General features: G+C 34.1%; 3 protein-coding genes across 3 annotated transcripts in view; 1 reads left to right on the top strand and 2 right to left on the bottom strand.

Moving 5' to 3' along the window:
- LOC123540187 (dolichyl-diphosphooligosaccharide--protein glycosyltransferase subunit STT3A-like) overlaps positions 1-14,176 on the bottom strand; it is a 285,963-nt gene that overhangs the window by 35,270 nt on the left and 236,517 nt on the right. The gene's annotated exons all lie outside the window — the stretch shown is intronic.
- Positions 7,918-10,663, bottom strand: LOC123541212 (uncharacterized). Its single transcript, XM_045326624.2, has 3 exons — positions 10,428-10,663; positions 8,552-8,878; positions 7,918-8,012 (listed from the first exon to the last, which is right to left on the bottom strand). The coding sequence occupies exons 1-3, from the start codon at positions 10,543-10,545 to the stop codon at positions 7,918-7,920; spliced, it is 540 nt and encodes a 179-aa protein (XP_045182559.2). The 5' UTR covers positions 10,546-10,663.
- On the top strand, positions 11,393-12,724 carry LOC128549388 (cytochrome P450 2U1-like). Its single transcript, XM_053526019.1, has one exon. It carries the CDS (start codon positions 11,393-11,395, stop codon positions 12,722-12,724), a length of 1,332 nt encoding a protein of 443 aa, XP_053381994.1.

The raw sequence follows: 14,176 nt of genomic DNA, 5'->3' as shown, positions 1-14,176 counted from the left end.
CATTATGCTCTTTGAACGACTAAAATCAAACCGATCTGCTTTTTCACAGTTTGCCTTGATCTCGGTGCTTCCGAGGATCTACTTTCCAGATTTTATTTACGAAAAATGATTCTCGAAGACTTCCAACATTTCACCTTAGCAGAAACGTGACATGCGTTTGTCATACTTTTAAATCAAACTAATAGAAGGAAGGAGAAACTGTCCAACCAATATAATCATGATACCTAACAAAATAAAACAATAACTGCTAATGTATGCATATGTACATATGCGCTTGTTTACCCCGTTCCGTCAACGTATGTTTACCAACACTGTGCGATATTATAGATCCGCCACAACATAGTTAAGAGGTTGTGTAATATGCATACAGATACTAAACAGGAAAATGGCGCGAAGAAAATAGTAGTTCCATAATGGCGGATTCAGATAGTCCTCAGTTGTTTTGCTTTGTATAGCTAATTTCCTTATTTTCTTTGCAATTATTTGCTAAAATCACATGACAGAACTATGCTTGACATGTAGATAGCATTTTCATAATGAAATGATAACATGACAAATTTTGTCATGGGAAATTAGATTATACACCACAACTACGATTTGGGATCTCATGTTTTCGCTGATATTGCTGTTTGTGTGTTTGACAAACAATATTTTTCTTCCGCCAGTCATGACCCCTAATTGTCTTCTGAATTTTATTTCAGCACTGATAATATTTGTTAAGAAAATGTAAGTTATAGAAATTTAAAATGGGTCCTGATGTGCTGAAGCCATTAAAATATGTCAATTTTGTATGGAATAAAGAAGAACAGCTATTTAATTGTTGTAACTGCCAGTTTTTATTATTACACGACTCTATATAAATTGACGGTTAAGAGGTTGTGTAAAAAGGCTGGTCTATATCTAATAAATGTTACTAGGCTAGCAAGTCAATAATTGAAAAAAAAAAACACTCTAAAATTAATTTCTTTCAGCAAGACATTCAGAATACCACATCGTAACTCTGCATTGAGACATTAACGCACTTTAAAATACAAACCTTCCCTGTTATTGTTGCTGTAGTTTTTCTTTTCCATTTTTTGTTGGGTTTAAACTGTTATATTTGTTAATTCAATAATCATATATATATACGGGATGGCCAATATAAACGTTAGCTAGCTCTACAGCTTTATTTCAGTTATGTGCCAGTATCATGTCCGGTAGTAGTTGTGATTCTTTAAAAAATCATCATTAAACTAGAAAAAATTTTCACGCAAGTCACTACTTAACAAAAGTTTTCACGAAAAGTTCCGCGAAAACCACTAAGAAGTTAAAATTTTTATGAAAAGTAAGGCGTAAAAAATAGTTTGTTTCCGGTATCCTGACCTACCCAAAGTTTTAGCCCGACACTAAATGTTTTATGGCCTTGTAGATTGTTTTGGTAAAAAAATGTTGCAAAACTGTACTTCTGATACTTTACACTGGTCAGTGACTTTAAAGATCAATTCACTGATGCTCTAAAGCCATAACTCTCTTATTTGTATTCATATGTTGACACAAAAATAGTTCTCGAAAATTAACGACCTATCTACCCTATTTTTTTGAGCATGTTACAGGAAACAAATATTGTTTTACGCCTAAACAATACCAAGTTTCTACTTTTTCTCTAGTTTTTAGTTTTCATGTCAACAAAACCTAATTATTTTCGCGAAAGTTTTCATGAACAGTTAAGTGGTGGCAGTTTTATAATAAATACGATATTTTGACAAATTTTATCGCTCGTTTAAAGGTAGCGAGAATGTGGTGTATATAAACACAATAGCCTTAACTAGATTTAAATGAATCAATTTTTTTTCAAAATGTAAATATTAGCTTAAGGCAAATTTACTGATTGCTTTCAACATATCTTTTGCCATATGTGTTCGATACTCTGCAACGGCCCTTACTCGTATTTGATTGATTCATTTTTTAAGGATTTTTTTTGCATAAAAACATTCAAATTCGCTGAAGAAGTTATCATTTTCTTTGAAGAATTTCAAAGGCCGAAACGGTAGATCAGAATATTTGTATGTATCAAATCATGTATGGTTATATGCAAATCATACACATAAAAATGTAGTGAATAATAAAAATATGCCAAACAAGGACAAAATTGTGAACAGGAAAAAGAAAAGGAAAAAGAAGTCTTTTTTCTTTAGACGTAAATCTTGTGAAGTACGATGAACATCTTACTGTTAAGACACTAATCGTTACAATGTTACAATACTTAAATGTAACTACTGGTATAAAAAGGGTCACTATAATTTTTCTTTTCAAATGTATGGCCATGTTCCACATATATTCAGAAGGTAAATACGAGTAAATACGAGTACAATTCAATGAGAGCTTGAAAGCTCCTGCACAGCTATTGAAACAAAATTGAAAGGTTTGATTCTGTGATTTACCAGCGATATTATTTATTTACGATAATCATTCATGCAGTAATTAAGTCACAATAAGATCTTGGTTCCTTTCGAAAACTGGCTAGATTCCATCGTTGGTTCTAGAGGTACTGCCCCTGAAAGCGGCAAAATTTTCTATTTTGGCCCTTTCAGCCATGCAGAGGTTTCATTTATGCTTTTGATTTGAAACAAACTTGCACATAATGATTATCTTGATGATCTCTAGGCCTTGATCGAAACCGGGTTATGTCGGGTCAAAAACTAGCTCATCAGGTCAAATCAAAGGAAAAGCTTGTTAACACTTTTCAGGCCACATTTATGACCCTATCTTCATGAAACTTGGCCAAGTTTGAAACTGGATCATATGGGGTCAGAAACTAGGTCACCCAGTCAAATCAAAGGAAAAGCTTGTTAACACTCTTCAGGCCACATTTACGACCCTATCTTCGTGAAACTTCATGTTTATCTTGATGATTCCTAGGCTAAGTTTGAAACTGGGTCATATGGGGTCAAAAAGTAGGACACCCAGTCAAATCAAAGGAAAAGCTTGTTAATACTCTTGCTCATTTGATGTGCATAAAACTTGGTCAGAATGTTTGTCTGCATGAATTATCGTATGGATTTTTATCTGGGTCATGTGGGGTCAAAAACTAGGTCACAAGATCAAATCAAAGAATAAGCTTGTTTACACCCTAGGGGTTTGGTCAGAATGTTTGTTATCGTCCAAGACGAATTCAATGTGGGTCACGTGGGGTCAAAATAAGTCACTGAGTCAAATCATAGGAAAAGCTTGTATACACTCTAGAAGCCACTTTTTTGGTCCAATCTTAATGAAAACTGGTCAGAACATTTGTCTCCATGAAATCACTAGGTAAAGCATGTTTACACTGTTATGATATGTTACACAGGTGAGCGACCTAGGGCCATCTTGGCCCTCTTGTTTTCAGTATCTCCTCTTTTCTTCCAATATAAATCTAATATACTATTTTATTTTTCTTAGTACAATTAAATCAAAATAATCTTTAAAACTCTGCTAACTTCGGCGAAATCATTTCAGTGTAGAACTCAGATTTTAATGTTTAGATTATATTCAATTTAAGAAAATGCGACAAAATCGACACCGCATTACCGTTGCCCTGAATAATGTAACTCTACCCCTATCCCGGATGAAAAATGCGTAATTCAATAGATTTTCTTATGTCTGGTGATAAAAACAAACACATTTTGAGTTTTTTTACAACTGTACAATGATTTCATTCAACATTAAGATTGAAATGATTTATTTCGCATGTTAATGGTAATACATGAACAGTCCTGTATCGATGCACATTTACAAAAATAAATAAGAAAACGACAGAATATAATTAAAATATTTTATTTGAATTATCTCAACCTTTTAATTTTAACAATTACCTGTACAGAATTCCATCACAGGCCGCTATTTCCGTGACGTATTATCTGAGCGTAAAACAATGAAATTTTATGCATGTAATAGCATAAAGGCAAACAAATAGAATACAACTTTAGAAAATTAAAAAAAAATGTTTGAATAAAATTTATTAATTTAATTAACTTTACTACAAATTTTACGTTGGGAAATATTTTGATTGTTGGGGGAGTGTCGGGCACCCCGTTTCGAATAAAGTGCATCCTCTGTGAATACCCGCGGGGAAACAGAGTATATTTGTTATACGGAGGCTTGTTTTCTTCTGGAAAAGGTTAATTTTTTAGTAACTTTGGGTAGAACAGAAACCCCCATCCTTTTGCAACGAGTTTTTGCTCTCCAGATATGTGTGTAAAGAAGTTATCCCGTATTCATAGAACGTAATAGAAACTATTCCATTGTTATTCTTTTTCCCAACAGTAGAAACCTATCAAACACCACCAATATAATGTATGATAAACATTTCTGCTAAAACTGTTAAATATTCACGAGATAAAAAAAAAATGTTTGTTTTGGGTTTAGCACTGTTTCTTAATGTTTACGGGGGGAAAGTTAACCTAGGCCAGTGTTCTGGATTCTGTATTCTAACAATCTTCCAACTTCACCAAATAAATCAATGTTGGAGGACGAATGATTTCGACACGTGCCTTTTTTCAAGTCGCCATGCCCTACCCGGGGATCGAACTCACGATTCATAATTCTGCGCTCCTTCTATTGAGCTCTGCAGGTGGGGTAAAAGAAAGAAAATAGCGGTTGTGACTGAGACTCTCTGTAATTCAGCAGCGGTAGATTGTTAAACATGTGTTTAGGATTTGTACGAGCACGTGTGTATGTGTAAGGTTTCACTTTTTATTTTAGTAAGCGGCTTAGGTGTTAAAATTCAGAATGTAATAATTTTCAACATTCATCGGAAGTTTATAAAGATACGCTAACACGTATATGTAACCTAGAGATAGTATCTCTTATATCATGGTTCGGAAATTATAGAAGAAATGTTTTTTTTCAAATAGCGCCTGTGGTATAAAATACAAAAGGAATGAAAATAAACTCTGACCTTTAAACCGAAATTTCTGCCCTCAATATATATGAACCATTTGCATAGAGCAGGTATTTACTGGCAAACCTAATCTTATGGTCATCTTATGGGATGTGCGGTCGTGCGTGCTTGCGTGTGCGCCTGGGAATTTTTAAAGGGTTAATAAAAAGAAAAACAAGATTCAAAACAACCTTTAAATTTCCTGGCGGGGCGGCTAAGTCAATTTGGGTTTAAAACGTCTTGAATATCAAACTTTTAAATTTTGAATTGTATTAAAATTAAACTATAATATTTTACAATTATTCATAATCGTTTCATTTCCCGTTAAGGTATATGGTACCGGAAACGCAATATTTTCCCTACACTGACGCCTGAATTTCTATCGGTGCGTGAGTAATTCAGTGTGGGGGTGTTGTTGTATTTTTTTCTATTTTGTGCAGTTTTTTGTCAATCCTGTTCAGGCTATTTAACAAAATTTATGATATTTACATTAATTTATACGTTTTAGATGAGTATGTAATTAAAAAAGGTTATTATCTTTGCTCGGGAAAAAATGGCACTCTTCTTCAGCGGTAAATATTGCCATCCTAAAAGTCGCGCAATATTTTTGCTGAAGAACTCGTGCATATTCCGATACAAAGCTAATAACTATAATAATCATGTTTCAAGTGTTGAAAACTCCGAAAATTACATTTTTGCATATGCATATTTTTCACTTAGCTGTGTATTACAACGGAAAACTTGTTTATTGGTATTTTGAATAAGAAAAAAGATGAAAAATTAATTCATTATCATAAAGAAATATATCTACAAAAAAATAAACAGATTTAGTATTTTACCGCAAAGTTGTCGACTGGCGGTATGGTAAAAATATCCTGCATTGAAACCATTTTCGCACGGTCGCCAGTTTTAAAGTTTTAAAAAGCCTCTTTTAAAAAGAAACCCTCTTTTTCACGTACCAAGATTCGTTTTCCAAGTTGAAGTGAGCCCTGATGAATAAGAGTGTAAAACACTAAGATTTGAAAAGAGATAATCAGAAAACACGTAAACTAAGTATGTTGGTTTTAAAGGGGGAGGGGTAGCGGTAAGTAATTATTAACGCCGAAAAATGAATTCGGTAACAATAATTTTTACCTAAATCAATAGAAAATAAAATTTTCATCCTCATGTTATCTTTTCTCAATTTCTTTCGTTTGGTTTTACATGAGAAAAGATTAAAGCAAAAATTTTTCTTCGAAACTCAACGTCAATTGTCGCTCTGACGCACTTTAACGTTAATATCGACTTTTACGTTAAAATATCTCTTCATTATTTCACCATTTTAAAGACACTTTTTAATGAAAATATGATGGCAAAAGCAAACGATTCCGTAGATTGGGAAAAGAACATTTTAGAAAAGCGTCTGTGGCGTGAATCGCGGTTCATCAAAAATGGATGTCAATGGTCGTTTTTTAAGGTTTGCAGAGAAAAAAAGTTACAGAAAAAGAAAAAAAAGAAAATACGCGTCTATGAGGGAATATGCTGAAATTTTATATTAACGAAAAATTTTGAACGAAACCCAATAACTTCAAATTAGGGGCCCTTCCCTTAAAAATAACGTTCTGTATTTAACTTACAGTGATGTAAAGTCTTCTTTAAAACATATTAATATAACGCACTGTTTTTAAAAAGGGTTGGCATAATATTGTTTCAAGACCCTTTTTACGTTAATTCGAAGGTTTTGATGCAGTTTCGCGGTTGAGCAAAGTGTGTTTGCAGATGCGAATTTTCCCATGCAAAAAATGAACACGATAAACAAATCTAATGAAACAAAACTCAATCAAACCGAATTGTCCATTGTCACTTCAGGCCCACTGCCTCAAACGGGTTTAAGAGGAACGAGACGGGCGGGCATATTTCGTTCCAATAATGGGCAGAATCAAACCGGTCTTTTATTATTTTGGCTTGGTTTGCGTTTCTTGCTTTTTCGGACTTTAACAGAATTATTTACCCTTTTATTGTCTTTGCTTTCAAAGCTAAAATAGTTTATTTTATTTGGAAAAACTATTCTTATACAGAAACATTCATTCATTTCGAATTAAAAATGTATTCCTTTTGTAGGCCAAACTTATAATACACGAGTTCTATGAAACAAATATTGTACATGTATTTTTCCCTATTTTAAAATTTTAACTAGAAATGAGGATTTTTAAATTTTACTATCTAAAGCCGAGTTTGGAAATCCCATCTTGATATGCGATCGGGACTTGCATTGTTCTATTCATATTGTCCCCATAATCAACGATCCCTTCCCAGTTTCGAGATCATTCTCCAAGTTAAGCTTAATATTAATTGTAATTAGAATAGATTTTAAAAGATTAGTCTACACCAGTATGTAGGAATTGGAAATGTAGTACATTAGGGATAATAATGAAAACTGGTCATTTTTAATACGTTGATTGAATGAGGACCTGGTATTATATAAAAAAAACTTAAACAATTTATTTCAGATATTCCACAAAGGTGTTGTATTATTTTATTTAGGTAAAAAAAATTTAATTCCCTTAAAGTCATCTTGTTAATACCAAACCATTTTAGGTTCATGTAAAAAAGAACAGAGAGTTACGTGCCCTCTGTTTATTGTGCTCAATCCAAAAGAAAAAGGCATTTACAAAGCACGAGTAAAGCGCCGTAAACGTTGTATAATAATGTCCGTTAATGGGAAACGTCGGCGGGAACATTCAACCGGACCAAAACTTCATACCTGCAGCGCTTGTGTTACAGCAGTGACGGAGCCTTGATCGTTGGGTATCGATGTTTGCCATGTCCAACGTCTACCAAGGATATGGCCATTTTTCAAACCAAAAATTTCGGCCGAATAAATTTAGTATTCTGACCTTTAAAAACTTAGAACTGATGTCGAAAATATATACAGTCCACTGTCGGAGCGAATGAACAAAGCCATGCCTGTGGATGGAAGCCATGTTTAGGTTTAGCAAAACTGTTTCGAAGTTTAAAAATTCTGACCAACACCTATGGAGCTATTCGCCCTGTCTATTTACTGCATGGAATGCGACAGCTTCTCCTTGACTGATGGCTTGACGACTACTCGGCAACGTCATTCTTGTGTTGATATCTGTAGGATAAATCAGTTCATATTTTATTTATAAAATGGTATTACATTTATTATACAATGATTATACTCTGCATGTTTATGTTTTTGATTTGATATTACATGTTATTTTAATGCCAAAATACGGGGAAACTGGCATGTTTAGTTTACCACTAATGTTGAAAATTCCCGTGTGCGTTAATAGGTGAGAACAACTTCAGTTTTTACTCAAAACAACTTTTCCTGATGATAAAATAAAATTTGGAAATGTATATAATGAAAATATGTGTCTGACGGGGAAAGATCAAACGCAAAGGCAGTGTACAAATTTTTCTTTTACTCCTGCGCCTCCGAGTACATTGAATTGAATGTCATGGTTTCGAATAAAGATTTTATAACATTGAATTCATGAGTTGCAGACGATGCCTGAAGGTCGATTTAAAGTCTATGCATACCAGTAAAAGGATAACATTTTCAAAATGAATTTTCTATTAAGAAGTGCATTAAGTGAATTGTGTAATTGTATATATTGGGTAATGTGACAAATAACAATTGTTATGTACTTTTCCTGTTGTATGAAAAACTAGAAACAATCCGTTTAGACTGATTTCCTTGTCTATGCATACTGCTACTGACATTGACCTCGGGAGCAATTGTTGTTTCTTTCTTGGCAGTGGCTTCCACATATTCTCCATTTCTCGTTTTGGTAGTTTCGACCTGTTCGTTGGTCTTAAGTTTCCGAACAATATCATCAAAATCTAAAATCCGTCGGTTCATTTCGTCAATTATACGACCTTTCTCTGTCAATTCCTCCCGGAGATTTTCTGTGAGATCTGCGTAGAATTGAACTTTATCGTCCATTTCTGACAGTCTTACCGTCGACTCTAAATCTGTAATATATGCAATATAAAAGTGGGTACTGGTCTAACACCACTGGCCGACTATAATACGATTGCTGAATGCTACAGGTATATAAAATTGAAATAACATTTTGCTTTTATTACCTACGAGTGTTAATATCATTATATAAAGATATCCAGTAGTCATCTTTAACTTAAATATATATCTTTAGATAATTACTTCAAATATATATAATCCTCATCAAATGTATTTGACTTCACTAAACATACAAATTAAGTTTGCGTATAGAGCTACATTCATAATTAGATGTCATGCAGTAACAGTTGATTGTTACAAAACTGCCAGTTGTTAGTGATAGTAGACATTTATACTGTAATTATGCATACATCTGTACAGTGTTACTATTTTAAACCTAATGCATAGTACTGTTAATTTACAAAAACTTACTAATTTCATGTTTACATAAACTATATGTCTCTCAATAAAAAATTTGTATCTAATATACCTTTAACAGGATAAACAGTACTTAGCGAATTGGACGATAGATACACCTCGATATAATTTTATTTTATAATGTGTGGTAGGAAAACATGCGCACTAACGGTGATAAGGTCGGGCTTATTACATTCCCAATTTTGAGATAGATGCATTCTGAAAAAACTGTTAAGACGGAAATAAAGCCTTTAGTCTGTGACACGTAAAAATGTAAAATTTCATAGGCCAGATTTTATTTAGATCCAATAGAGTGTTACTGACTTGACATAGTGATCTGGTTTTTAGCAAATATGACGCAGTTGCAGTCTCATACAAGATTTACTTAAAGACCAACAGTCTGATCATGTTTCATCTCAATGGCCTCTAAATTGCTAACAGTGAACCAGTTCACGACAGACAACGACGGACGACAGGCACAAGGATATTTCTAAAGCTTATCTTATCTTCATCGTTCTCCTTAAATTCGCAAATGTCCTAAAGAATGAACCGGAGCATTCGTGACATTTAAGGATTTTTGAAATGAATGTCGCTTTGTAATGTTGCAATAATGATACTGAAATAAAGAAGATCCTTTAGAAGAATAGAAAGCAAACTAAGGACGCGTTTAACGCCACACGCCCAAAGCATCGGTTTAAGCGAAATGCTGTTACACAATACTGTAAAAGCAGAAATTATCGCGAGGGTTTAATTTTCGCTATATTCGCGAGGTCTTACATCTCTCGAAAATTAATCCTCGCGTAAATATTCACCATTAGTATAATTCAAATTCGAGTTGGATACAATTTTTACAATTTCGCGAATATTAAACCTCGCGAACATACTCATAATTTCAAATTCGCGAAATTTTGACCAAGCGAAAATATCTCCTTTACAGTACATGCCCCAAGTATACTATAATTCACATAGTAAAACCTTATTACTTTAGGTATATTTGAAATTTAGAAGACTATTGGAATGTTATGCAAGTTACGCCTCACAAATACACGATGACACTAGGCCAGACCTACATGTAAACATCAGATGCATTGTATTGAAACAGTACCTTTTTGATTTGTGGAAAATATAATTTTTTGTTCTACTAACCTTTTCTTTCCAGCTTTTCTATTCTGTCTAGCAGTTGTTTCAGTAGTGCATCGTCTGCTCGGCAGTCGATAATCAAAAGATGCAGTACAAAACAAAGTCCGATTTTTAATGTATCCATTTTGCGACTAACTGTTTGAATTCAAAATATCTGTTGAAAGATAAATTTTCTTTAGCTGGTTATAAACGTCATTTTAGATCAGATGATAAGAAAGTTTTACATAGTTTAGTTATTTGAGCTGTTTCTGTCAGCTTATCGAAAAATGTCGAAAACTGGTTCATAGGCCACAGATAATGATCGTTTTTAAATCAAAGTCAAACAGCTCATATATGCGAAGCAAAAAGGAAATTGTATGCAGAACACGGCAAAGGTTGTGCCTGAAATGTCATCGTTGTAAATAAAAGTATGCAGAAAGATCGTCTCAGTCAGCGAAGAGAATATAATCCCCATAACTGACTTGCAGATTAACTACCAGCTGTTGATTTTAGATGTATAATCATGTTGGTTGCTTTATTTCGTTGATTTTGTTCTGAGTTAAAGTGATATTTACACATGTCGTTTTATGAAGGAGAGTCTCTTTTTTCATCTACGCTATCATTTATAAGAACACTCGTTTTAAAGACTATTTATGCTGTCAACTATTACATATTTTTACTTTATCAGCCGTCCGTATTGTTTTCTATATGTCAAAGTAACCCCGAGATACTTTGATACTTTCATATTTCCTATTTACCTGTACACAGTTCGAAGCCCCTGCATGACAAGTGTATGAAAGGAAGGTCCTTGTGATACTGTATGCATTATTCTGTTGTGTTTAACGTCACACGGACACAGTTTCAGTCATATGGCGACTTTCTAGCTGAGAGGGTGGACGAAGACCCCCAGGCGCCCTCCAAGCATTATTCCATCATGGGCGGGCACCTGAGAAGTCCCGCCTGGACCACCTTTGTTCCCTATTGTAGGAAATATGCCTTCACTCATGTCGTCGGATGTTTTAGGCAGAATCAGTGAACTAAGGAAAAGATACGGTGATGTTTTTGCACTGTATATCGGTGGACGACTGACAATATTTCTTAATGGATTTGAAACAATCAATGATGCTTTCAAGAAGCAGGGGTCGTTGTTCAAAAGAAGACCCGTTTCTCCTCTTTCTGATGATAAAGGGATTATATTTACTAACGATGAAACCTGGAAAGAACAACGTGGGTTTGCACAAAAAGCGTTGCATGAAATTGGATTTGGTGTAAACAGTAGATATTTAGACGAAGTTATTAACTCTGAAATTACTGAGTTTATAAAAAAGATTAGTTTGAAGGACAGTGCTATTGATATTAAAAAGTATCTTAATGTAGGCATTTCTAACGTGATTTTAAAACTAGTTTGTAGTCACAGGTACGATACTGATGACCTCGAAATTGACAATTTCCTTACACGCTTGAGAGTGTCGGCTAACAAATTCTTTATTCGGGAGGCCATTCTCAGCTGTTTTCCTTTTCTCTCACGTTTTCCTAAATTGAAGTTAACTATAATAAGATTTTTCGAAAACCAGACAATTTTTATTGATAAGTGTATTGCGAAGGGGAGGGAAAACCGAAATTCAGAAACAAGAAACTTTGTTCAAATGTTTTATGAAAAGGTACATGAAAACTTAATAGGAGGGCTACAGAACAGTTTTGATCACGAGAACATAAGTATTTCAGTATATCAGCTTTTAGCGGCTGGAAGTGAAACCACCGCAGGATCAGTTATGTGGATACTGCTACATTTGATCCGAAATCCGCACATCCAAGATAAAATGGCTGCTGAAATGGATGACATTTTAGGATCAGATGGGCTTACCATTAGCGACAGAAAGCGTTTACCCTATACGCATTCTGTAATGTTAGAGGGTCTCCGAATCGCTTGTGTAGCCCCGCTAGGCATCCCACACACTGTCGCAGAAGATGTAATGTTTCATGGATTTCTCATCCCGAAACACTGCAGCGTTTTGGCAAACCTTTCGTCAAGCTTAAAAGATCCACATGTTTGGAAGGAACCGGACGAATTTCGCCCGGATCGCTTTTTAAGCGAAGATAGGGAAAGTGTTATTGTTCCAAAGGAGTTTATCCCATTTTCGTTGGGACCAAGGTCTTGTTTAGGTGAAACTCTTGCAAGAAATGAAGTATTTCTTTACGTAGCTAGTATTGTAAGGAAGTTCAAGCTGTGTCCCGAGAATGATGGTTTTCTACCAGAAAGCCGAGGAGTTTTTGGTGTTACATATCACCCAGTACCATTTAAAATGAGATTGATACCACGTTAACTTGAAACTTCATGATTTAATAGACATGTATAAGTAGCACAATTTCGTAACGTGCGTTGTAACATTTGAACCATATATTGAAAAATGTGACAGTTTAAGATAATTACGTACTATGCCAAGTTTGAAATATTTGACCATACACTGAATTGTTTTCCTTAGAAAATTATTTGATTATCACAGTATTTAGTATTATTTTCTTTTGTTTTTACGCATCACCTTAGGTCCAGTCTTCATTATTTTTACTTCTATGAATTGTGATAAACATTCTTAAAAAACATTAGTTATTATTACCAATTAGAATTACATAGCTTTGCAATGTATACTTGAAATTAGATTCAAGACCTATGATTATCTGTAAATACCATTATGTGAACACAATACAGACTTATATCCATTTTCCGTCTTACTTCAATTTTGTACGCTTATTTCTTGCCAAAAAAGACGTATTTGTATGTTATTTTTAGAAAAACGATTCACGTTTTTGCTCATTTGAATACGTAATGAATGGCTGGGTTAACAGTCGCAATACATAGCAGTTACACATACAATCTATGTACTCTATACTCAGAAAACTACAAACTTATCATGCGGCAGTACGACCATCGACTAAAGTATAATACAGTAAAAAACAGGAAGTAGTTCTGCTCATGTTTGTGATTGAATGTTCTTAGTTGGTACTATGATGTACTATGATAGCTTAATACTATGACGGCGCAAGATTTGTTTAAAATCTTACGAATGTTTAGATTCTACATTTTCATTTTGCTCTGGCATTGCCAAATATACATTTATTACATGGAAATATTTCAGGAGTCTTCACTATTCAGCTAATGATGACTCAGCAAAATTTCAACAGTATAAATATGCTATAGACACAATTCTTTAGACTAAGTTACCTAATCTGAGAATTTAGAGTCATGAGCAAATAAAATAAGATAATATTGAAATAACATGATACTCTGGAACCACTACAATTGACTCACCTACATGAACAGTCTGAGTCAAACCGAGTCTGCTTTTATTTTGCTTGGTTGTGTTCTATGCTCCAAACTCTCTTCTTGTACTTTTAATAACCTTTTTCGATGAAGTTCCCTCAGAGAGATGTATCGAAATGTTACACTAAAGGTCCTGTTTAATGGTTGTTTACCTTTAGAATGTCTTTCTAGTTTGAAGCTGGAACTCTGTATTATTTGTCCCAACACCTTAATGCTCAGCTACATTACATAACTGTGTTTCAAATCGCATGAGCATTTTTATGTTTAAATATATTTTCAGTAACCATTCTGCCCGCGAAGTACATGTAAAAAACATGAAACTTGAACACAGACTGCAGCGTCTTAAAGGTTTTATAACAATCTCCCCGCTTTATTTTAGATGCTCATCTGTCTCAGGTCTACAGATAAACCTAGTAATGGAAGTATTAATCCTTTAGCCCGCCCGTTTAGCTCAATA

Source organism: Mercenaria mercenaria, chromosome 16, assembly GCF_021730395.1.
Source record: "Mercenaria mercenaria strain notata chromosome 16, MADL_Memer_1, whole genome shotgun sequence".
NCBI lineage: Eukaryota > Metazoa > Mollusca > Bivalvia > Venerida > Veneridae > Mercenaria > Mercenaria mercenaria.
Note: the sequence above shows the minus strand (reverse complement) of the source record. Positions and strands in the feature narration are given on the sequence as shown.

What these genes read in the sequence shown, in the direction of transcription:
- LOC123541212 (XM_045326624.2), bottom strand. Translation starts at nt 10,545, where the DNA reads ATGGATACATTAAAAATCGGACTTTGTTTTGTACTGCATCTTTTGATT. An exon ending in AGAAAAGCTGGAAAGAAAAG is followed by an intron (nt 8,879 to 10,427) that starts GTTAGTAGAACA and finishes CATATATTACAG; the next exon opens with ATTTAGAGTCGACGGTAAGA. An exon ending in TTTTTCATACAACAGGAAAA is followed by an intron (nt 8,013 to 8,551) that starts GTACATAACAAT and finishes TTTATCCTACAG; the next exon opens with ATATCAACACAAGAATGACG.
- LOC128549388 (XM_053526019.1), top strand. Translation starts at nt 11,393, where the DNA reads ATGCCTTCACTCATGTCGTCGGATGTTTTAGGCAGAATCAGTGAACTA.